This window comes from Coregonus lavaretus (assembly GCF_964263955.1).
Source record: "Coregonus lavaretus genome assembly, chromosome: 8".
Classification (NCBI taxonomy): Eukaryota; Metazoa; Chordata; class Actinopteri; order Salmoniformes; family Salmonidae; genus Coregonus; species Coregonus lavaretus.
Genome location: NC_139995.1, coordinates 5,392,979 through 5,416,417, shown reverse-complemented (window position 1 = coordinate 5,416,417; position 23,439 = coordinate 5,392,979). Strand labels below are relative to the sequence as shown.

The 23,439-nt window shown below is 44.5% G+C and overlaps 1 protein-coding gene across 1 annotated transcript in view; it reads left to right on the top strand.

Moving 5' to 3' along the window:
- LOC311133166 (kinesin heavy chain-like) overlaps positions 1-21,443 on the top strand; it is a gene marked incomplete at both ends in the record, with an annotated part of 162,871 nt that extends 141,428 nt beyond the window's left edge. Inside the window, 7 exons of the mRNA XM_084166607.1 lie at positions 72-143; positions 8,542-8,646; positions 18,314-18,530; positions 19,426-19,660; positions 19,772-19,995; positions 20,175-20,202; positions 21,356-21,443. Of these exons, the coding sequence (XP_084022733.1) occupies positions 72-143; positions 8,542-8,646; positions 18,314-18,530; positions 19,426-19,660; positions 19,772-19,995; positions 20,175-20,202; positions 21,356-21,443 (969 nt within the window). The remainder of the gene's footprint in view (positions 1-71; positions 144-8,541; positions 8,647-18,313; positions 18,531-19,425; positions 19,661-19,771; positions 19,996-20,174; positions 20,203-21,355) is intronic.
- Between the last annotated feature and the right edge of the window lie 1,996 nt (positions 21,444-23,439).

The following is a 23,439-nucleotide window of genomic DNA, read 5'->3' as shown; positions in this document are numbered from 1 at the left end:
TGCCCACCTCTTGTTTTGCTCGCTCTCTCTCTCGCACCCTTCCTGTCTTTTTCACTCGCTTTATTCCACAGGCTCGTGAACTCCAGACGCTCCACAACCTGCGGAAACTTTTTGTTCAAGACCTCACGACTCGAGTCAAAAGGGTAAGTGAGTAAAGGACGAAGACAAAGAGAGGGAGTGAAGGAGGGAGAGGAGGAGGACTGAAGAAGATAACTTCTAAATCAGTGGTCACCAATCTTTTCTGAGTCAAGATCACTTTCTGAGTAAAAATACAAGCCGAGATCTACCGCTCAGATTTGTTTTTAAACATGACTTAAACAACATAAGCCTATGCAACATTAACCAATTATAAACAGTCCTGTAGCAATGAGGTTTGTGCAGTAAGCTATAGGCCCAATACATTATTTCTGCATATTGGCTATGCTTGAATTGCCCTGCCAAAAAGTTTTAATGTTGGATAGCCCTATTTGGTAAAAGACCAAGTCCATATTATGGCAAGAACAGCTCAAATAAGCAAAGAGAAATGGCAGTCCATCATTACTTTAAGACATGAAGGTTAGTCAATACAGAACATTTCAAGAACTTTGAAAGTTTCTTCATGTGCAGTCGCAAAAACCATCAAGCGCTATGATGAAACTGGCTTTCATAAGGACCATGTCACGATCGTCGGATACAGAGGACCAATGCGCAGCGTGGAATGTGAACATACTTTATTATTAATTCACCACACGAACAAAACAACAAACGATACGAAACGTGAAGTCCTTGGTTACAACACAAACCATACGGAACAAGATCCCACATAAAACAATGCCAAACGGCTACCTAAGTATGGCTCCCAATCAGAGACAACGAGCTACAGCCGTCTCCGATTGGGAGCCACCCTGGCCAACATAGAAATACAAAACTAGAACAAACAAAGAAAACTCACACCCTGGCTCAACATACAAGCGTCCCCAGAGCCAGGGCGTGACAGACCACCACGGGAATGGAAGACCCAGAGTTACCTCTGCTGCAGAGGATAAGTTCATTAGAGTTACCAGCCTCAGAAATTGCAGCCCAAATAAATGCTTCACAGAGTTCAAGTAACAGACACATCTTAACATCAACTGTTCAGGCCTTCATGGTCGAATTACTGCAAAGAAACCACTACTAAAGGACACCAATAAAAAGAAGAGACTTGCTTGGCCAAGGAACACGAGCAATGGACATTAGACCGGTTCCAACCACCGTGACTTTGTGAGATGTGGTGTGGGTGAAGGGATGATCTCCGCATGTGTATTTCCCACCGTAAAGCATGGAGGAGGAGGTGTTATGGTGTGGGGATGCTTTGCTGGTGATACTGTCAGTGATCTATTTAGAATTCAAGGCACACTTAACCAGCATGGCTACCACAGCATTCTGCAGCGATATGCCATCCCATCTGGTTTGGGCTTAGTGGGACTATCACACCTCCAGGCTGTGTAAGTGCTATTTTACCAAGAAGGAGAGTGATGGAGTGCTTTATCAGATGACCTGGCCTCCACAATCCCCCGACCTCAACCCAATTGAGATGGTTTGGGATGAGTCGGACAGCAGAGTGAAGGAAAAGCAGCCAACAAGTGCTCAGAATATGTCGGAACTCCTTTAAGACTTTTGGAAAAGCATTCCAGGTGAAGCTGGTTGAGAGAATGCCAAAACTGTGCAAAGCTGTCAACAAGGCAAAGAATGGCTATTTGAAGAATCTCAAATCTCAAATATATTTTGATTTGTTTAACACTTTTTTGGTTACTACATGATTCCATATGTGTGATTTCATAGTTTTGATGTCTACACTATTATTCTACAATGTAGAAAATAGTAAAAAATAAACAAAAACCCTTGAATGAGTAGGTGTTCTAAAAGTTTTGACCAGTAGTGTAAATTTGTGTTGTCATTATGGGTTATTGTGTGTAGATTGATGAGCGAAAAAAACAATTAAATCGATTTTAAAATAAGGCTGTAACATAACAAAATGTGGAAAAAGTAAAGGGTCTGAATAGTTTCTGAATGCACTGTATATGATCACACTGGTAATAGATAATTTGTTGTATTATACTGAACAAAAATATACTGTAAATGCAACATGCAACAATTTCAAAGATTTTAATGAGTTACAGTTCATATAAGAAAATCAGTCAATTGAAATGAATTCATTAGTCCCTAATCTATGGATTTCACATGACTGGGAATACAGGTATGCATATGTTGGTCACAGACACTTAAAAAGAAAAGTTGGGTTGTGGATCAGAAAACCAGTCAGTATCTGGTGTGACCACCATTTGCCTCCTGCGGCACGACACATCTCCTTTGCATAGAGTTGATCAAACTGTTGATTGTGGCCTGTGGATTGTTGTCCCACTCTTCATCAATGGCTGTGTGAAGTTGCTGGATATTGGTGGGAACTGGAAAACACTGTTGTACACGTCGATCCAGAGCATCCCAAACATGCTCAATGGGGTGACATGTCTGGTGAGTATGCAGGCCATGGAATAAATGGGACATTTTCAGCTTCCAGGAATTGTGTACAGACCCTTGCGACATGGGGCTGTGCAATATTATGCTGAAACAGGAGGTGATGGCGGCGGATGAATGGCACGACAATGGGCCTCAGGATCTTGTCACGGTATCTCTGTGCATTCAAATTGCCATCGATAAAATGCAATTGTGTTCATAGAGTGGCCTTTTATTGTCCCCAGCACAATGTGCACCTGTGTAATGATCATGCTGTTTAATCAGCTTCTTGATATGCCACACCTGTGAGGTGGATGGATTATCTTGGCAAAGGAGAAATGCTCACTAACAGGGATGTAAAGAAATTTGTGCAGGACATTTTAGAGAAATACGCTTTTTGTGTGTATCATTTTCAGGGATCTTTTATTTCAGCCTATGCAATATGAGGCTGCCTCACACCCGACTCACCGTCTCCCATTGTCACGCCCTGGCTCTGGGACTCTTATATGTTGAGCCAGGGTGTGTAGATTCTATGTGTTTGTGTTTCTATGTTAGGATCTAGTTCATGTGTATCTATGTTGGCCGGGGTGGTTCTCAATCAGAGGCAACGAGAACCAGCTGTTGCTTGTTGTCTCTGATTGGGAACCATACTTAGGCAGCCTGTTTGGCACAGTGTATTGTGGGATCTTGTTCCGTGTTGGTTTGTGTATGTACCCAAGGACTTCACGTATCGTTTTGTTGTTTTTGTTCGTGTGGTGAATAATAATAAAAGATGTTCGCATTCCACGCTGCGCATTGGTCCACTCCTTTTGACGATCGTGACCAATACTGGACCAAGCAGCGTGTTTCGGAGCTAACGCCGGGTAAGGAGATGGAGAAGTTGGCGATGGCCCAGGTGGGCCAATGGTGGTCCTGGGAGGACATGTTCGAGGGCAGAGGACCATGGGCAAAGGTTAAAGCCTTGGCGAGAGAGGAGGTACAGCGCCAACAGTGTCGTCGTCGGACAGGCGAGAGGCAACCCCAAGACATTTTTAGGGAGGGGGGCACATGGCATGGACGACGGGGCTGCTGGAGGCAGATAAGGGGCGAGTTTGTGGACGAGGAGAGAAGGCCACCGGGTTACGGGAGCCATTGGTGATTAGAGGGAGGGAAAGTGTAGAGGCACGGCGAGAGGTACTGAAGTGTGTTGCCAGTCCGGTCCGGCCCGTTCCTGATCCCCGTATAAGGCCAGTGGTGTGTGTTCCCAGTGCGGTCCGGCCTGTTCCTGTCTCTCGCACCAAGCCTGTGATGCGCGTCGCCAGCCCAGTCCGGCCTGTTCCTGCCCCTCGCACCAAGCCTATGGTGCGCGTCACCAGCCCGACCCGGCCTGTTCCTGCCCCTCGCACCAAGCCAATGGTGCGCGTCGCCAGCCCGGCCCGGCCTGATCCTGCCCCTCGCACCAAGCCTGTGATGCGCGTCGCCAGCCCAGTCCGGCCTGTTCCTGCCCCTCGCACCAAGCCTATGGTGCGCGTCACCAGCCCGACCCGGCCTGTTCCTGCCCCTCGCACCAAGCCAATGGTGCGCGTCGCCAGCCCGGCCCGGCCTGATCCTGCCCCTCGCACCAAGCCAATGGTGCGCGTCGCCAGCCCGGCCCGGCCTGTTCCTGCCCCTCGCACCAAGCCAATGGTGCGCGTCGCCAGCCCGGCCCGGCCTGTTCCTGCTCCCTGCACCAAGCCTATGGTGCACATCGTCAGCCCGGTCCGGCCCATTTCTGCTCCCCGCACCAAGCCTGTTGTGCGCATCATCAGCCCGGTCCGGCCCCTTCCTGCTCCCCGCACCAAGCCTATGGTGCGCTTCGTCAGCCCGGTTCGGCCCGTCCCTGCTCCCCGCACCAAGCCAATGGTGCGCGTCGTCAGCCCGGTCCGGCCCGTTCCTGCTCCCCTCACCAAGCCAGGGGTGCGCGTCGTCAGTCCGGTCCGGCCCATTCCTGCTTCCCGCACCAGGCCTGGGGTGCGTGTCCTCAGTCCGGCACAGCCCGTGCCCGGTTCACCGGTGCCTGGTCAGGTGCCGGTCAGCTGCTCCACGCCGGAGCCTGGGCAATCTGCTCCACCGGTGTCCAGTCCAGCTCCAGCCAGCGGGGCCAGACCAGACCGGGGGCACTACGGGGGGGTTATTGGAGGGTGGTGGTCACGCCCAGAGCCGGATCCGCCTCCGAGGAGGAATGCCCACCCGGCCCTCCCCTGTTCGGTTTATGTTTGGCGCGGTCGCAGTCCGCGCCTTTGGGGGGGGGGGGGGGGGGGGGCTCTGGGACTCTTATACTGTCACGCCCTGGCTCTGGGACTCTTATATGTTGAGCCAGGGTGTGTAGATTCTATGTGTTTGTGTTTCTATGTTAGGATCTAGTTCATGTGTATCTATGTTGGCCGGGGTGGTTCTCAATTAGAGGCAACGAGAATCAGCTGTTGCTTGTTGTCTCTGATTGGGAACCATACTTAGGCAGCCTGTTTGGCACAGTGTATTGTGGGATCTTGTTCCGTGTTGGTTTGTGTATGTACCCAAGGACTTCACGTATCGTTTTGTTGTTTTTGTTCGTGTGGTGAATAATAATAAAGATGTTCGCATTCCACGCTGCGCATTGGTCCACTCCTTTTGACGATCGTGACACCCATCTGATGGCGAAACTCAAGTCGCACTACATTATTTCTGCCTCATGCACCAATTCATGTTGTTACTCCTATGACCAGAGAAAGTGAAATATTCCTTGATATTAAAAAAGACACAAGCCACTTATAGTAACAACGCAAGCTTACGGAACACTTTGCTATACTCATTTATTGCAGCTGCAGCGCTTGTTATGGCGTCAGTGGAAGTAGGGAGAAAGCACATTTTATGGCTTATAAAACCGACCTAGAATACCTCACAATCAAATGCCGACCGTATTACCTCCCAATAGAATGATCTTCTGCTATAGTCACAGCCGTGTATATTCCCCATCAAGCCGATACCACAACGGCCCTCAAAGAACTACACTGGACTCTATGCAAACTGGAAATCATATATCCTGAGGCCGCATTTATTGTAGCCGGGGATCTCAACAAAGCTAATCTGAGGAAAACGCTACCGAAGTTCTACCAACACATTGACTGTAGCACTCACTCTGAGAAAACATTGGACCACTGCTACTCAACTTTTCAAAATGCCTACAAGGCCCTCCCCCGCCCTCCCTTCGGCAAATCTGATCACGACTCCATTTTGCTGCTCCCTTCCTATAGGCAGAAACTCAAGAAGGAAGTACCTGTGCTACGGACTATTCAACGCTGGTCTGACCAATCGGAATCCATGCTTCAAGATTGTTTTGATCACGCGGACTGGGATGTGTTCCGGGTAGTCTCTGAGAATAATATTGACGAATACACGGATACGGTGACTGAGTTTATCAGGAAACCGTGGATAGATGGCAGCATTCGCCCAAAACTGAAAGCGTGAACCACCACATTTAACCATGGCAAGGTGACTGGGAATATGGCCGAATACAAACAGTGTAGTTATTCCCTCTGTAAGGCAATCAAACAGGCAAAACGTCAGTACAGAGACAAAGTGGAGTCACAATTCAATGGCTCAGACACAAGACGTATGTGGCAGGGTCTAAAGACAATCACGGACTACAAAGGGAAAACCAGCCAAGTCACAGACACCGACGTCTTGCTTCCAGATAAGCTAAACACCTTTTTCGCCCGCTTTGAGGATAACACAGTGCCACCGACGCGGCCAGCTACCAAGGACTGTGGGCTCTCCTTCTCCGTGGCCGACGTGAGTAAGACATTTAAGCGTGTTAACCCTCGCAAGGCTGCTGGCCCAGACGGCATCCCTATCCTCGTCCTCAGAGCATGCACATACCAGCTGGCTGGAGTGTTTATGGACAATATCAATCTCTCCCTTTCCCAGTCTGCTCTCCCCACGTGCTTCAAAATGTCCACCATGGTTCCTGTACCCAAGAAAGTAAAGGTAACTGAACTAAATGACTATCGCCCCGTTGCACTCACTTCTGTCATCATGAAGTGCTTTGAGAGACTAGTCAAGGATCATATCACCTCTACCTTACCTGACACTCTAGACCCACTTTGATTTGCTTACCGCCCCAATAGATCCACAGACAATGCAATTGCCATCGCACTGCACATTGCCCTATCCCATCTGGACAAGAGGAATACCTATGTAAGAATGCTGTTCATTGACTATAGCTCAGCATTCAACACCATGGTACCCTCCAAGCTCATCATTAAGCTCGGGGCCCTAGGTCTGAACCCCGCCCTGTGCAACTGGGTCCTGGACTTCCTGACGGGCTGCCCCCAGGTGGTGAAGGTAGGAAACAACACCTCCACTTTGATGATCCATAACACAGGGGCCCCACAAGGATGCATGCTCAGCCCCCTGCTGTACTCCCTATTCACCCATGACTGCGTGGCCACGCATGCCTCCAACTCAATCATCAAGTTTGCAGATGACACAACAGTAGTAGGCCTGACTTCCAACAATGACGAGTCAGCCTACAGGGAGGAGGTGAGGGCCCTGGGATTGTGGTGCCAGGAAAATAACCTCTCTCTCAACGTCAACAAAACAAAGGAGCTGATCGTGGACTTCAGGAAACAGCAGAGGGAACACCCACCTATCCACATCGATGGGACCGCAGTGGAGAAGGTGGAAAGCTTCAAGTTCCTTGGTGTACACATCACTGACAAACTGAAATGGTCCACCCACACAGACAGTGTGATGAAGAATGCGCAACAGCACCTCTTCAACCTCAGGAGGCTGAAGAAATGTGGCTTGGCACCTAAAACCCTCACAAACTTTTACAGATGCACAATTGAGAGCATCCTGTCGGGCTGTATCACCGCCTGGTATGGCAACTGCACCTCCAGGACACCTACAGCATCCAATGTCACAGGAAGGCCAAAAAGATAATCAAGGACAACAACCACCTGGGCCACTGTCTGTTCACCCCGCTATCATCCAAAAGGCGAGGTCAGTACAGGTGCATCAAAGCTGGGACCGAGAGAATGAAAAACAGCTTCTATCTCAAGGCCATCAGACTGTTAAATAGCCATCACTAGCACCTTAGAGGCTGCTGCCCTATATACCTAGACTTGAAATCACAGGCCACCTTAATAATGGAACACTAGTCACTTTAATAATGTTTACATATTTTGCTTTACTCATCTCATATATATATACTGTATTCTATACTATTCTACTGTATCTTAGTCTATGCCGCTCCAACATTGCTCGTCCAAATATTTATATATTCTTAATTCCATTCCTTTACTTTAGATTTGTGTGTATTGTGTGTATTGTTGTGAAATTGTTAGATATTACTTGTTAGATATTACTGCACTGTTGAAGCTAGAAACACAAGCATTTCACTACACCCGCAATAACATCTGCTAAACATTTGTATGTGACCAATAAAATTAGATTAGTTTTGATTTTGACTTAAACATGAACTTACTCATAAAAACAGCAGCTCTTTGCTGTATTCATTGAGTCGCTCTCTACTCATGGTTTTAAACGTTTTGAAATCTCAACTTTGCTGTGCGTTCATGGCTTCTTTTTACAGTCTATGGCTCGAGGAAACTGTGCAGACACAGTGATCTGAGCTATCTGATTGGCCAGCGGTAGGCCTATAGGTGCACTTGATTTGCTCTCTGGGCCTGCCGGGTAGGCAGAGTTCTATCTTCATACACGTGAAATGGTTCAAAATGGGAACACTTTGCCTTCCCGGCGCTAGGGCTGCTGAATCAAGTGCACCTACCGCCAACAGCTCAAAACAAATTAAAAAAAATAGGAACGCAATGTTGACTACATCATTGGGTTTTTTACAGGAATGTTTGGTGATCGACTAGGAATGCCTAGGATCGATCGCGACCGGATGGTGACCACTGATCTAAATGATTTAATAGTTCATGATATCTAGTGTGATCTTAACCACATCATTATCTCATTCTCTCTCTCTTTATCTCTTCTCTCTCTCTCTCTTGCTCCCTCTCTCCCTCTCCCCCTCTCTCTCTCCCACTCTGTTTTTTCCCGCTGCAGCATTCAGAGATGGAGACAGATGATAGCGGGGGATCTAGCCACCAGAAGCAAAAGATTTCCTTTCTTGAGAACAACCTGGACCAGCTTACAAAAGTTCACAAACAGGTAGGTGGATGAATGTGTTGAATGTGTGGAGCAGAGAGGCCTGGACTCTTGACAAAGTCTCAGAGTAGGAGTGCTGAAATAGTGATTAACTGAATAAGATTATAATAAAATCTGATTATAATGAATAACATTCTAATAAAAAAATCTGATTATAATGAATAAGATAATATGGACAGGTGGACCTGATCCTAGATCAGCAGTCTTATTCTGATATGCTCGATACATAGGCCCCCTGGGTTCCCTTTTAGATCATAATGAATTTGATTATAAGAACAGCAGGGACCTGATCTTAGATCCTAGATCAGCAGTTCTCCTTTGAGACTCTTTCTGAATAAAGGTCCTGGCCCTAGTTGTAGCCTGCATAAAAACTCCTGCCCCTGCCCTACCAAATTCCATTTCTATTCCTCTTTGAAAAAAGTTTTCCAAACGGGTTCTTTGCGGAGGGATAAGTTCTACCAAGAACTGCTTTGATCAGAAGAACCCTTTTTGGAAGACAGTGGTTCTTTGGAAGTCAAGGGGTTCTACCTAGAACCTTTAAAATACTAAGAAACATTTTTGGAAAAAAGAGGTAAGAAGGATTCTTTGAAAGTTTCTTCAAGTGCAGTCGCAAAAACCATCAAGCGCTATAATGAAACTGGCTCTCATGAGGACCGCCACAGGAAAGGAAGACCCAGAGTTACCTCTGCTGCAGAGGATAAGTTCATTAGAGTTAACTGCATCTCAGATTGCAGCCCAGATAAATGCTTCACATAGTTCAAGTAACAGACACATCTCAACATCAACTGTTCAGAGGAGACCGCGTGAATCAGGCCTTCATGGTCGAATTGCTGCAAAGAAACTACTACTAAAGGACACCAATAAGAAGAAGAGAATTGCTTGGGCCAAGAAACACTTGCTTGGGCCAAGAAACATGAGCAATGGACATTAGACCAGTGGAAATCTGTCCTTTGGTCTGATGAGTCCAAATTTGAGATTTTTGGTTCCAACCGCCGTGTCTTTGTGAGACGCAGAGTAGGTGAACGGATGATCTCCACGTGTGGTTCCCACCGTGAAGCATGGAGGAGGAGGTGTGATGGTGTGGGGGTAGCTTTGCTGGTGACAATGTCTGTGATTTATTTAGAATTCAAGTCACACTTAACCAGCATGGCTACCACAGCATTCTGCAGCGATACGCCATCCCATCTGGTTTGTGCTTAGTGGGACTATCATTTGTTTTTCAACAGGACAATGACCCAAAACACACCTGCAGGCTGTGTAAGGGCTATTTACCAAGAAGGAGCGTGATGGAGTGCTGCATCAGATGACCTGGACTCCACAATCCCCAGACCTCAACCCAATTGAGATGGTTTGGGATGATTTGGACCGCAGAGTGAAGGAAAATCAGCCAACAAGTGCTCAGCATATTTGGGAACTCCTTCAAGACTGTTGGAAAAGTATTCCTCATGAATTTGGTTGAGATAATGCCAATTGTGTGCAAAGCTGTCATCAAGGCAAAGGGTGGCTACTTTGAAGAATCTAAAATATGACATATATTTTGATTTGTTTAACACTTTTTTGGTTACTTCATGATTCCATATGTGTTATTTCATAGTTGTGATGTCTTCACTATTATTCTACAATGTAGAAAATAGTAAAAATAAAGAAAAACTCTTCAATGAGTATGTGTGTCCAAACTTTTGACTGGTACTGTAAATATGTAATGTATTGTCATAAATAATTTAATTTTAAAGGCTAATAATGTTGGTGGGGTCTACCTGTTCTATGTAGAACCCTCCAAAGATAAAAGGGTTCTCGGTAGAACCCTTCATAGAATGTTTGGGGAGAACCTTTTAGATGATAAAATGGTTCTTGGTAGAACCCTTCCTAGAGGGTTCTAGGTAGAACCATATACAGGGGGTTCTTTGAAGAACTCTACATAGAGTCTACAAGGGGTTCTACCCAGCAACAAAAAGGGTTCCCCAATGGGGACAAACCGAAGAACCCTGTATGGTTCTACTTAGCATCTGTCATGCTCGTTGATAGACGGTTCAGACCAAGGTGCAGCGTGGTATGCGTACATATTCCTTTATTAACTGAATACAGAATCAAAATACAAACAAACGTGAAGTTCAACAGACTACACAAGCCAAAACAGAAACAAGCTCCCACAACTAAGGTAGGCAAAATGTCTGCCTAAGTATGATCCCCAATCAGAGACAACGATCGACAGCTGCCTCTGATTGGGAACCACACCCGGCCAATATAGAAATACAAAATCTAGAATTCACACCCTGACCAAACCAACTAGAGATAACAGGGCTCTCAAGGTCAGGGCGTGACAGCATCAGGCCTGCAAGCACCTTTTTTTCTAAAAGTACACCTATGACTTAGTGTTAGAGCACCAGTGAGAGAGTGAAGGGAATTCAAGTAGAGCAGAATAAGTAGAAGGGAATTATATTTGTCCTGGCTGTGCTGTTCGTCATTGCTATCCTCTGGGTACCAAGTAGAGCCAGCGACATCAATCACCCTGTACTGCAGAACCAGATGGAAGTCGCTCTGAAAACACAGCAGCAGGAAACGTAATGTTACCTACTGCTGCTGCTACTGCTGTAATACAGGTGGCTCTACAGACTGGGACCAACGGACAGACACAGGAACATGCTTTCGTATACATATACACACACACACACACAGTTACATTTGGTAGATTTAACTGCTGACTGGCACACACACCAGACCTGGGATAACTATAGTTTTAACTATGCTTTGTGGATTTTTTTTTTCTTTTTCTGGAGGATACCACAAAATGACTACTTTTTAAAACCATTTGAATGCAGATCTCAGAAAGTAACTACTTTTTGTAACTATTTGAATACAGATCTGAGAAAGCAACTACTTAAAATAAATATTTTAAAACAGATCTCAGGAAGTGACTTATTTTCTGAAACTATTGGATTGGCTGCCTTCAACTAATGGCAGGGCTGTATCTGGAACTGCATGTTGAAGATATACATTGAATGAATAGAGCACACACAATCTCCTATACTATTCCAATCTATCTGACAGTCATATTGGTTCTATACAATACATTTCTATCTGAATATTGTGTAAATGTCCATTCTCCTGAATATCCATTGCCCCAGGTGACTATAACATGCCACTGAAAAGGTTGAAAGCTGCGATAAATGTTATGATACCTGAAAATACTGCAGAGTAATTCAAAATCAATTTGCCAACATTGCAAACAGCAAGTTAGATGCTTAGCAAAGAAAACTTGGAACCTCCTTGTCCATCTTAGGATAAGTGTTCACAGGGTAAGTATGAGGGTAAGTGTTCACACTATACCATCTTTAAAGGGATAGTTTACTCAGAATACAAACTAATATGATTTTCCACCTACCTTGGCTGTAGTTGATTCTTGTGCCTGTGTAATACAACTGTAAATATTTTTGAAGCGACATTTTGTTAGCATGTTTACATAATACTTTGGTAATTGCATTTGAATTGCATAGCAATGAGCTGAGAGTTTTTGTAACTATTGTACACAAGAGGAATAGTGACTGTTCCTTATGCCACTTATGTAATTACTCCATTATTATGCAATTATAAAGCTTGCTATTGGAATCCAGCCAGAGTGATGATATTCCAAAAAATGAATCACACACAATCTGCATTCAGAATGACTACTATACATTGACATTTACATTTTAGTCATTTAGCAGACGCTCTTATCCAGAGCGACTTACAGTTAGTGAGTGCATACATTTAAATTTTTTATACTGGAATCGAACCCACAACCCTGGCGTTGCAAATGCCATGCTCTACCAACTGAGCTACATCCCTGCCGGCCATTCCCTCCCCTACCCTGGACGACGCTGGGCCAATTGTGCGCCGCCTCATGGGTCTCCCAGTCGCGGCCGGCTACGACAGAGCCTGGATTCGAACCAGGATCTTTAGTGGCACAGCTAGCACTGTGATGCAGTGGTGAAGAACCAAGACTACCTAAACCATCTAAACTGGAACAACCATCTCAGTAACAGGTGCGATAAGTCCAACCACTTACAGATTGAATTAGTTTAGAAAATTCTAAGTTATTTATCTTTATATAATATATGATCAATAAATCAATCAATGTGGATGCAGAAACATATAAAAACAAACTATTCTAAAAATCGACCTGCAGCAAAGCATGCTGAAAAATATGATAATGAGGCCCCTCCCATGTCTTTTTCACACAGAGCATTAACGGAAATTAACTCAGCACAGTCGAGTAACAACAACACCACGCGGTGTTGATTCCACTGTGATTCAAATAACACTTCATTTATTCACTGCAGGTGGCATCAATTTCAATCCCGCTTGTGTTAAGGCCACTAGAATCAACACTCAGATATAACAATCATAACACTTTTTACCTCAACACCAAGATGTTAACGCCCATAAATTTGCTATCCGGGGAAAGCGCGACATCAATGTAATCCATTATTGTTTGTCATGGAAACACACACACGTGTGCATTTCCCACAGACAACAACTCACCTATGAGTTTCAACCGCATAAAGACACTACATAAATTCAATGCATTATTGTTTGTTCTTGTGCTGGAATTGAAAGGGTATGCGGGGTATGTCATATCCCTTGTTAGAAAAAATTGCAAAAAGCATACCCTTTGTTAGCTTGAACATTTTAAGGGTAAAAAAATTGATCCCAATTATACAGTGCATTCGGAAAGTGTTCAGACCCCTTGACTTTTTCCAAATTGTGTTACGTTACAGCCTTATTCTAAAATGGATTAAATAGTTTTTTCCCTCATCAATCTACACACAATACCCCATAATGACAAAGCAAAAACAGTTTTTTTGAAATATCACATTTACATAAGTATTCAGACCCTTTACTCAGTACTTTGTTGAAGCACCTTTGGCAGCGATTACAGCCCGAGACTTCTTGCGTATGACGCTACAAGCTTGGCACACCTGTATTTGGGGTGTTTCTCCCATTCTTCTCTGCAGATCCTCTCAAGCTCTGTCAGGTTAGATGGAGAGCATCGCTGCACAGCTATTTTCAGGTCTATCCAGAGATGTTAGATCGGGTTGAAGTCCGGGCTCTGGCTGGGCCACTCAATGACATTCAGAGAATTGTCCCGAAGCCACTCCTGCGTTGTCTTGGCTGTGTGCTTAGGGTCATTGTCCTGTTGGAAGGTGAACCTTTGCCCCAGTCTAAGGTCTTGAGTGCTCTGGAGCAGGTTTTCATCAAGGATCTCTCTGTACTTTGCTCCGTTCATCTTTCCCTCAATCCTGACTAGTCTCCCAGTCCCTGCCACATCCCCACAGCATGATGCTGCCACCACCATCCTTCACCGTAGGGATGGTGCCAGGTTTCCTCCAGACGTGACACTTGGCATTCAGGCCATAGTTTCTGATGGTCAGTCCTTTAGGTGCCTTTTGGCAAACTCCAAGCGGGCTGTCATGTGCCTTTTACTGAGGAGTGGCTCCCATCTGGCTACTACCATAAAGGCCTGATTGGTGGAGTGCTGCAGAGATGGTTGTCCTTCTGGAAGGTTCTCCCATCTCCACAGAGGAACTCTGGAGCTCTGTCAGTGTGACCATCGGGTTCTTGGTCACCTCCCTGACCAAGGCCCTTCTCCCCCGATTGCTCAGTTTGGCCTGGCGGCCAGCTCTAGGAAGAGTCTTGGTGGTTCCAAACTTCTTCCATTTAAGAATGATGGAGGCAACTATGTTTTTGGGGACCTTCAATGCTGCAGAACATTTTTGATCTGTGCCTTGACACAATCCTGTCTCAGAGCTCTACGGACAATTCCTTCTACCTGTGGCAAGCAGTTAACTTTTTGTCCTGAATTATGTTTGTGGCAAATCCAATACAACACTTTACTGAGTACCACTCTCCATGTTGTCAACCTTAGTGGTGGCTTCATCATGTTATGGCTTGTAATAGTTAAGGACTGGAGGGTTTTTCAAGATAAAAACAGAAATGGAATGGAGCTAAGCACAGCCAAAATCCTAGAGGAAAACCTGGTTCAGTCTGCTTTCCACCAGACACTGGGAGATTAATTCACCTTTCAGCAGGACAATAACCTAAAACACTTGGCAAAATCTATGCTGGAGTTGATTACCAAGACGACAGCCGAGTTACAGATTTAACTTAAATCTATTTGAAAATCTATGGCAAGACCTGAAAATGGTTGTGTAGCAATGATCAACAACCAATTTGACAGAACTTGAAGAATTTTGAAAAAAAAATTATGGGCAAATGTTGCACAATCCAAGTGTGCAAAGCTCTTAGAGACTTACCCAAAAAGACTCACAGCTGTAATCGCTGCCAAAGTATTGACTCAAAAGAAAATAAGAAAAAAAAGGATTGACTCAGGGGTGTGAATACTTATGTAAATGAGCTATAGCTGTATTTCATTTTCAATACATTTGAAAAGATTTCTCAAAACATGTTTTCACATTATGTGGTATTGCGTGTAGACGGGTAAATTGTATACATTTTGAAATCAGGCTGTAACACAACAAAATGTGGAATAAGTCAAGAGGAACGGATACTTTGTGAAGGCATTGTTTATCTGAACTGTTTTTCCTAAGGCCCCCTTAGGAGGAGATGAAGAAGAGAATGAATTATTGAGACTTTCATGAGACAAATAAGCTTTGATTGAGACTTACATTTGAGAAGTATGAGAAATAGATGAGATCTTATCATTGTATCCTCATGAGCTCATTCATGTATCATTCACTGCTCCAGAAAAGCCTCTTTTTTTTTTTTGCTTCAAGGAGATATGTACAGGAAGAGCCAGCTCGGAGCATTTGGAGTCATAACTGAGGCATAATGTTTTTTGTGCATGCATTAAACACATTAACTTTCAAGAATCATGACAACAGATTATTTAATGTTAACACCTTTTAATGTTTATTGTTTTTCTAACATTGTCTAACCACATACGAAAAAAGTAACTGGGAAGATGTTAGATTGCTTGTAATACAAAAATAACAAAATAGTCAAAATATGGCCTTGTCTAAATAGGTGTGAAATTGAAAGTGCTGTCATTTAAAGCATGAACACTGAAATAGATGATTGAAAACATCTTACATGTGTCAAAATGGACTCGGGGTTCACCTGAAATGCAGCTAAACCCATATAAAATGACATTATTTATTAGGGTTGTCGCGATGCCAAATTTTACCCACAAAACAATGCCACGCCAAAGTATCACGATACCAAGGCAAAACATTTTTGTCACTGATATTCACATCTCGTATAACACTGAATTTTACCTCACATTATTCACAGACTGTGGTAGCTGCTGTGGTTGTGTGAGTGGTGGTTACAGTGTCTGCCGTGGCCTCTGGAGCCCAGGCTGTTCCGTCTGTAGACCCTCTCTCTCGCTCTGTGTGGTGCGAGTGGTGTGAATACATGGAGGAAGAGTTGGCCTCCTGGTAAGATTACCTTCTAGAGACGATCCCACCTGCACCATACTGCCCTCCTGAATCCCTGTCCCGCTCTCTGTCCCTGTCTGCCTGGGGTGCATCCCAGGGTGGTGTGCCATGAGCTGTCCAGCCCCCCCAGCATTAGGATATGTAAGGTAGAGCGGGGGCTCGTTAGGACGGAAGGGTGCAGTAGGGGGGTTTGTGGGGCGACCCCTGTGATAGGGGTCTTGAGGAGGGGCCTCTGGGTAACTGGGAGCTTTGTAGGCCTATGCCCCGACTAAGGAAGAGACAGCAGAGGAGGAGCAGGGAGAGGAGGGCAACATGTCCTGGGGAGGGTAGCCACTGGCCCAGCGCTGTATCCAACATGTCTGACAGAAACACAATGGTAGAAAGATGGTTTCAAAAAATACAAGTTTACACATTGAATATTGTGAACCTAATGAATAGAAAAATATATATTTGGATAATTGCTCAACTCTAACTGAGCTGTTATGCTAGTCTCTCTAGCCTCCCACAATTTTCAAATGCTCCCTTAACAGCGTCTGTATGTAATAGAACATCAGTTTGGCATAGAGGAACTACATCACTGCCTTATCTGCTTGAATAAAATACAAAATAGTAGCTAGCAAGATAGAGATCCCAGAGGTTATTTTTACTTAGTGCATTTCGCAAGTGTCGAGTTTGCATCAACTACCTCCACTAAAACCATTGCAAAGGTTTTGCCTGCAAATTTTGGTTTTGAATTGTGACATTTTGACATTGTCTGTCTCGTGATTTGTTGGGAGAGTTCTGTCTGAAGAGAACCCATCCCGGAACAATTGTCTATCCCTTATAGAATTTGCCAAAAGAGTCTGTTATTGAAACCAGACCTTAATCACTTGCCTAGGGTCAGGTTTTCATGACTACCTCATGTTATAATTTTTTTTAATGATCTTCCAAAGACCCCATAAATTTCACCAGTGACAAAATAACTTTTGTTTCCTGAGAGGGAACTTTATGTGTGGTGACATGACAGACTGACCTGGCAACAGCGTAGGCCGAGTCCTGTGAGAACGGAGTCCCGGAGCGAAGAGTGTAGGGCGTTCCTCCTCCCTGGGAGGAAACGGAGGAGCCTGGAGTGTAGTGGGGCGTGTCTAGACACTGCTCACTGAAGCCTGTCTCCACAGAACAGGGGGTGGTGTTCCCGGAGTTGAGTGCCAGCATCCCTGCAGCTAAGGCTGCAGCCAGGCCAGCTATCTTAGAGGACAGCCTCCTCCTGATATCTGAAGACTGCACAGAAACAATGGGAAGAGAGGATTAGATACATTACACAAAAGCATGAGGGACCATAAAGGCCGTCCTGCTCCTCCTCTCTACCTAACTTTCCCTCGCAGTCCCCTTAGTTTCACTTAGTCCCTTAGTTTGCTGTTCATGCATTTTACACATTTATCATAAGATATACCCTATACATATTGGCACTGAGAGTTTAACACTAAATAGACACTTGCTAAATACAAATGTCACAATTCCAGAGGTAACAATGCACAAACAGTCTATTTTAGCTCCCTACAAACAGTTATTGTGCTTAAGTTGCTTCCAGAGGCAGTTTGGAACTCGGTAGTGAGTGTTGCAACCGAGGACAGGCGATTTTTACGTGCTACGTGCTACAGCACTCAGCGGTCCCGTTCTGTGAGCTTGTGTGGCCTTTCACTTCGCGGCTGAGCCGTTGTTGCTCCTAGACTTTTCCACTTCACAATAACAGCACTTACAGTAGACCAGGGCAGCTCTAGCAAGGCAGACATTTTACTAACTGATTTGATGGAAAGGTGACATCCTATGATGGTGCCACATTGAAGGTCACTGAGCTCTTCAGTAAGGCCATTCTACTGCCAATATTTGTCTATGGCAGTGTTCTTCAATTCCGGTCCTGGAGGGCCGAAACACTTCTGTTTTTTATTTCTACCTCGTAGTTAATTGCACTCACCTGGTGTCCCAGGTCTGAATTAGCCCCTGATTAGAAGGAGAGAATGAAAAACAGAGGTGTTTCGGCCCTCCAGGACCGGAATTGAAGAACCCTGGTCTATGGAGTTGCATGGCTGTGTGCTTGATTTTATACACCTGTCAGCAACAGGTGTGGCTGAAAAAGCCAAATCCACTAATTTGAAGGGTGTCCGTATACTTTTGTATATATAGTGTATATTCCTATAGTGAATATTAGGTGCGTTGTTATCCTCAGGCTATTTTTCTCTCTCTTTTCTCTCCAGTTGGTACGTGACAATGCAGACCTGCGTTGTGAGCTTCCTAAGCTGGAGAAGCGTCTTCGGTCTACGGCTGAGAGAGTGCGGGCGTTGGAGGGTGCACTGAAAGAGGCTAAGGAAGGGGCCATGAAGGACCGAAGACGCTATCAACAGGAAGTGGAGAGGATCAAAGACGTTATGAGGGCCAAGAACCCCCTCCGCAGGCCACATGCTGCCCAGATAGGTAATAATACGGACACACACACACAGGCACGGGCATCAACATCCACGCATGCACACCACTCAGGTAGGTAACACACAGGTCTCTCACACACCCAAACACACACACCTCAGATAGGTAACACACACACAATGATGGTGATGATGATGATGATGACAATGTATTTTTTATTTTTTTATTTTTGACTAACCCTGCCTCCCCTCCCATAATTGGAGTAAACTAATGAACAACAACACTTAGGCTTCTTCTTCCAGCTTATACATAGTATATACATTTTACGGACACAATCTATTTTACAATAGTTATCTTTTGTTTGTTTTTACTCCTGTCCTTCTGCTATCTTCAACCCCTTCCCATCTATTTCTGAAGACCATCCAGTTTGATTTCTATTTGCCATATATTTCTAGCTGTGCTGTTTCATTAAAGTTCTGAACCTATATACATTTTACAGACACAGTATATTTTTCATTAGTTATCTTGTTTTTATTAGTCCCACCCTTCACCTCCACTCAACCCCTCCCACCTATCTCTTAACACCATCCATATTGGATTTCTATTTGCCATATATTTTACAGCTGTGCTGTGATGTTTCACAAAGGTTCTGAACCTTTCTATAGTTTCTACGGATTGTAAATTAAAGATAAAATGTTTTTCTAAAAGTATTATTATATTATTGATCGATTGACTATGACTTTTCAGATCACCTATCTGTAGGGTTAGCTCCAGGTAAATATTGCAATCCTTCAGCCATTCCTGGATCTGTGACCAAAAGCAAGCTACAAATGGACAGTACCAAAACAAATGATCTAATAATTCTGTCTCTTCATAGCAAAATCTGCAGAGCCATGATGATGACAGTGATGATTTTGATACCAACGTTGCTATGTTCTCTTCCCAGCCAAGCCGGTCCGTCCGGGCCAGTTTCCGCTCTGCTCCCCCACCAACCCGTGGGTTCGCGTTACTGAACAGCAGCACTCCATCCATTTTAGTAACGCCATGTTCCAGACCCCCAGCCAGACAGCTAGCCATCACAGCAGCCACCCTGCTGCTCCCCCAGCTACAGTACCAAACTCCAACCCCACCCAGACCAACAATCACCACTCCACTGAGACCAGCCTCCATCAGACCAAGACGTGAGTAGGAACGGAGCTCTCTGTGTATGAGCTTATAAATAAACTATTATTATTATAAATACTGTACATTCATATGACTAGATGACTGATGGGCCTCTGTCTGTCCTGTAGGCTGCCAGCTGAGCCACCCAACACCACCACAGTAGACAACGGCACAGTAAAGGACTCTACAGTGCAGAAGACTACAGTGGAAAACCCAGCAGTGGACAATGCCTCCACAGTGGATAATTCCCCAGTGAAGCACCCTACAGAGAAGAACACTTCAGAAAAGGGCACTACATTGAAGAACCCTACAGTCAACTCTACAGATACGGTGGATGTGGACAGCGTCAACGGTAAGGTTAACAGCGTTCAATGTTCCCCACTTTGACCCACTCCTCACTCGGTCTGCTCCATAGAAATACAGTAGATTTAATTAGTGTAATTCTATTTCTATGGTCTGCTCTCCTCACTGTTCACTATACACTGGTCTGACTGCATCCTCACCCCTGACACCTGCTTCATCCATCCACAGGGAACACTACAGATATCAATGACAACAGGTAAGACTGCCCACCACCGTCACAGACCTGGCTGCCGTTATGTATTGGATCCCCCTGCAGGCCTGTACTATACCATGCTACTGTGTGGCATGCTTGATAACAGGGTTGTTCCACAAAATTAGTGCTTTTGTGTCCCTTTGATATTTTAAGTAAAGATTGTGGACAAATATTGAATTCTAAAAGCCTGTTATATTAAATTAAGTGCCTTTTAATATAGACTACATGGACAATTCCATAAATAAAGACTTGCTAAAGTGCAAAAATTCAGCATTTTGACATGTGCATCCTCTGTGACTTCTAGTAAGACTTTAACCCACTTAATACCAACATTTATCCATATTAGCATTTTTTGCGCATCATGTCCAAATCATCCAAAAGTATCTAAAATGTATTGTGAAGCTCAACATAGTCATTTACGGATGATTTGAACATGATGCGCAAAAGAATGCTCAGATCGGTCCTATGACTTGAATGGGATTTGTGCCATAAATGCTAACATTTTAGCATGTGGAAACAATGCCAGGGAAACTAAACCAAAGCGTGGATTGCTGTCATACCTTGTCCGTAGACTGATTACAGGGTAAGGAAATCAATATGTAATTTTGTAATTTGGGATAACTAACCTCTTGAGATGGGAAAACATGTTTTTTATTAAGAACGTGCTCTCTGTGACAGATTGTTAAAATCATGTTTTTTCCCCACCAAGTTAACCTACTCAAAAGGCACCTAATTGGTGGAACGACACATCAATGAATAATAATTGATTAGATTTATATAGCTAGTCTTTTTGTAGATGCTCAAAGACTATAATGTAGCCTACCTGGAACGCAGACAATAACTTTCAAAGCTTTATTACATCTCATTAAAGATTATTTAAATTGTATGCCTTATGCCTGACACACACTCCTACACTTGTTGCCTTGTGCCTCACTGCCTCCCTTCCCTTAACTGCTATGCTGTACTGCTGCAGCCTACCTTCCTGACTGCCTCCCTTCCCTTCACTGCTATGCTGTGCTGCTGCAGCCTATCTTCCTGACTGCCTCCCTTCCCTTAACTGCTATGCTGTGCTTCCTGACTGCCTCCCGCTTGCCCTGCCCTGCCTGGTGTTGCATAGCGTGTCTCTGAGTGTCCACTCTGCTGTTGCTGTTTCCAGGAGTGATGTGCAGCACTGCGACAACCAGAACCAGGACAACCCAGCCAAGCTGTACCACGTCATCCAGCCAGAACAGACTGCCAGCTAGTGACCCAGCTCGTTAGGTGAGGAGGGGGAGGGAGAATATTAAATATTGAATGAGTATGTCATAACAGACATAATCTAAGATGGCAGATTCATTTCCTTGTGTATTCTCTCTCTCTCTCTCTCTCTCTCTCTCTCTCTCTCTCTCTCTCTCTCTCTCTCTCTCTCTCTCTCTCTCTCTCTCTCTCTCTCTCTCTCTCTCTCTCTCTCTCTCTCTCTCTCTCTCTCTCTCTCTCTCTCTCTCTCTCTCTCGCTGAATTATGCTTATTAGTATGGCTTCATCTTGCCTTCTAATTGGCTGGGTGGACATAAGGAGTTGGACTATGGATATGTCCCAAATGGCACCCTATTCTCTATGTAGTGCACTACTTTTAACCATAAGGCTCTGGTCAAAAGTAGTGTACTATACAGGGAATATGGTGCCATTTGGGACGCAGCCTCTGAGTTAATTTCAGCATTAGACGCCAGCTGAGTCTAGTGAAATTCAACGCCACAGTTCTTCCCACTCACAATAAAGACTATATTATCAGATATAATCAAAGCCTGCAGGCTTATTTGACTCACTGCCTTGTTTATTTTTTGCTCTCTCCTTCTTCTCTCCAGGTGTCCGGTTCTGCCAAGACCTCCCTCATAAATCCGCATGCTGCTGATCAGCGACCCTCTGATCACTCCTCTTCATCCCCCTCCCCTCTTTCCCAGTAAGACCGTCTCTCTCCCTCTTCCTCCCTCTGTAGAACTCTCTGTAGTCCTCCACCCTTTCCCTTTCTCCACCTTTTCCCCTCTTCCTCTCCTGCTTGCTATCCGTCTGTCTACTCTCTTGAACCATTTGTCCAATACTTTGTAAGTGATATGAATATAATGTACTGTACTATGTGGGTATGGGGGTATGTATAGTAGGCCTACTATATGGATTATGTATACAAAGGAACCATGGCAGCATAGACAACACTAACTGAACTGCTAGGCTTGGGTCTCAAATGGCACCCTATTCCCAAAGGGCTCTGGTCAAAGGTAGTGGACTATATAGGGAAAAGAGTGCCATTCGACACACAACCTAGAATTGGCAGCTTCCTCTTCCTCTAAGCCCTTACTATTCCTCTGACCCTGTTGGAATGAATTTAAGCTGTACTAGCCAATGAGGATTGGAGTGAGAGAGGGTGTAGTGTTCTGTGTGCGCTCATGCCGCTCTTCTCCATCTAGGCGGTACAGTACATTGTAAGGGTAAATGACGAGACATGATCTTTTTAGACTCTTTTGGCCTTTTCTGTACCTATATCAAAAATAGAGTGTATAGGCTAATAGCTCAATTCAACACAAAGAGAATCTGTTGGAAAATGGACAACAATCTAAACTAACAACCACCTTGCAATTGGAGATTGATAGAAGTAATGCGCACACACACAGAGAGCACGGCAAAGCCTTAATTTAAAAGTGAACATATTCATACATTACCTTTTTCACTCTATACTATTCATGTATATAGAAGTATATACAGTATGTATGTATATATGCACCCCTTTAAAGGTTGATTTTGTATTGGACAAGACTTTTACACAGCTGACTGATGTCATAGTAATAATGGTAGTGTAGGCCTAGTTGCTAACTGAGCAGGTTAACACAGCAGACAGCTGTTTCTTTAACTTCCACACTACCATTAATACAACAGATGACTTCTTCTCTTCCTTATGGCTGGTTGAGTAGTCAGGCTGAGAGCCATACATTTACTTATTTGTAAATATGGCACTGGTCAGGCCTTGTGTGGTTGGAGACTTCTAAACAGTACTGTAGGTAGAGGGCAGATCAAGAGCGCTGTGCTAGTGGCAGTTTTTAAATGCCATGAGAAACTCACATAGAGCTTACAGCAGCATCATACTCAGAGTAAATAGCTGTTAGGTCATAGGTCATCCACAAACTTCCTCCAGCAGGTTCAGTGTTGTACTTGTATGTGGGTATATTATCCTGTCTATAGAATAACAGCAACTACAGTCAGACGCAAGCAT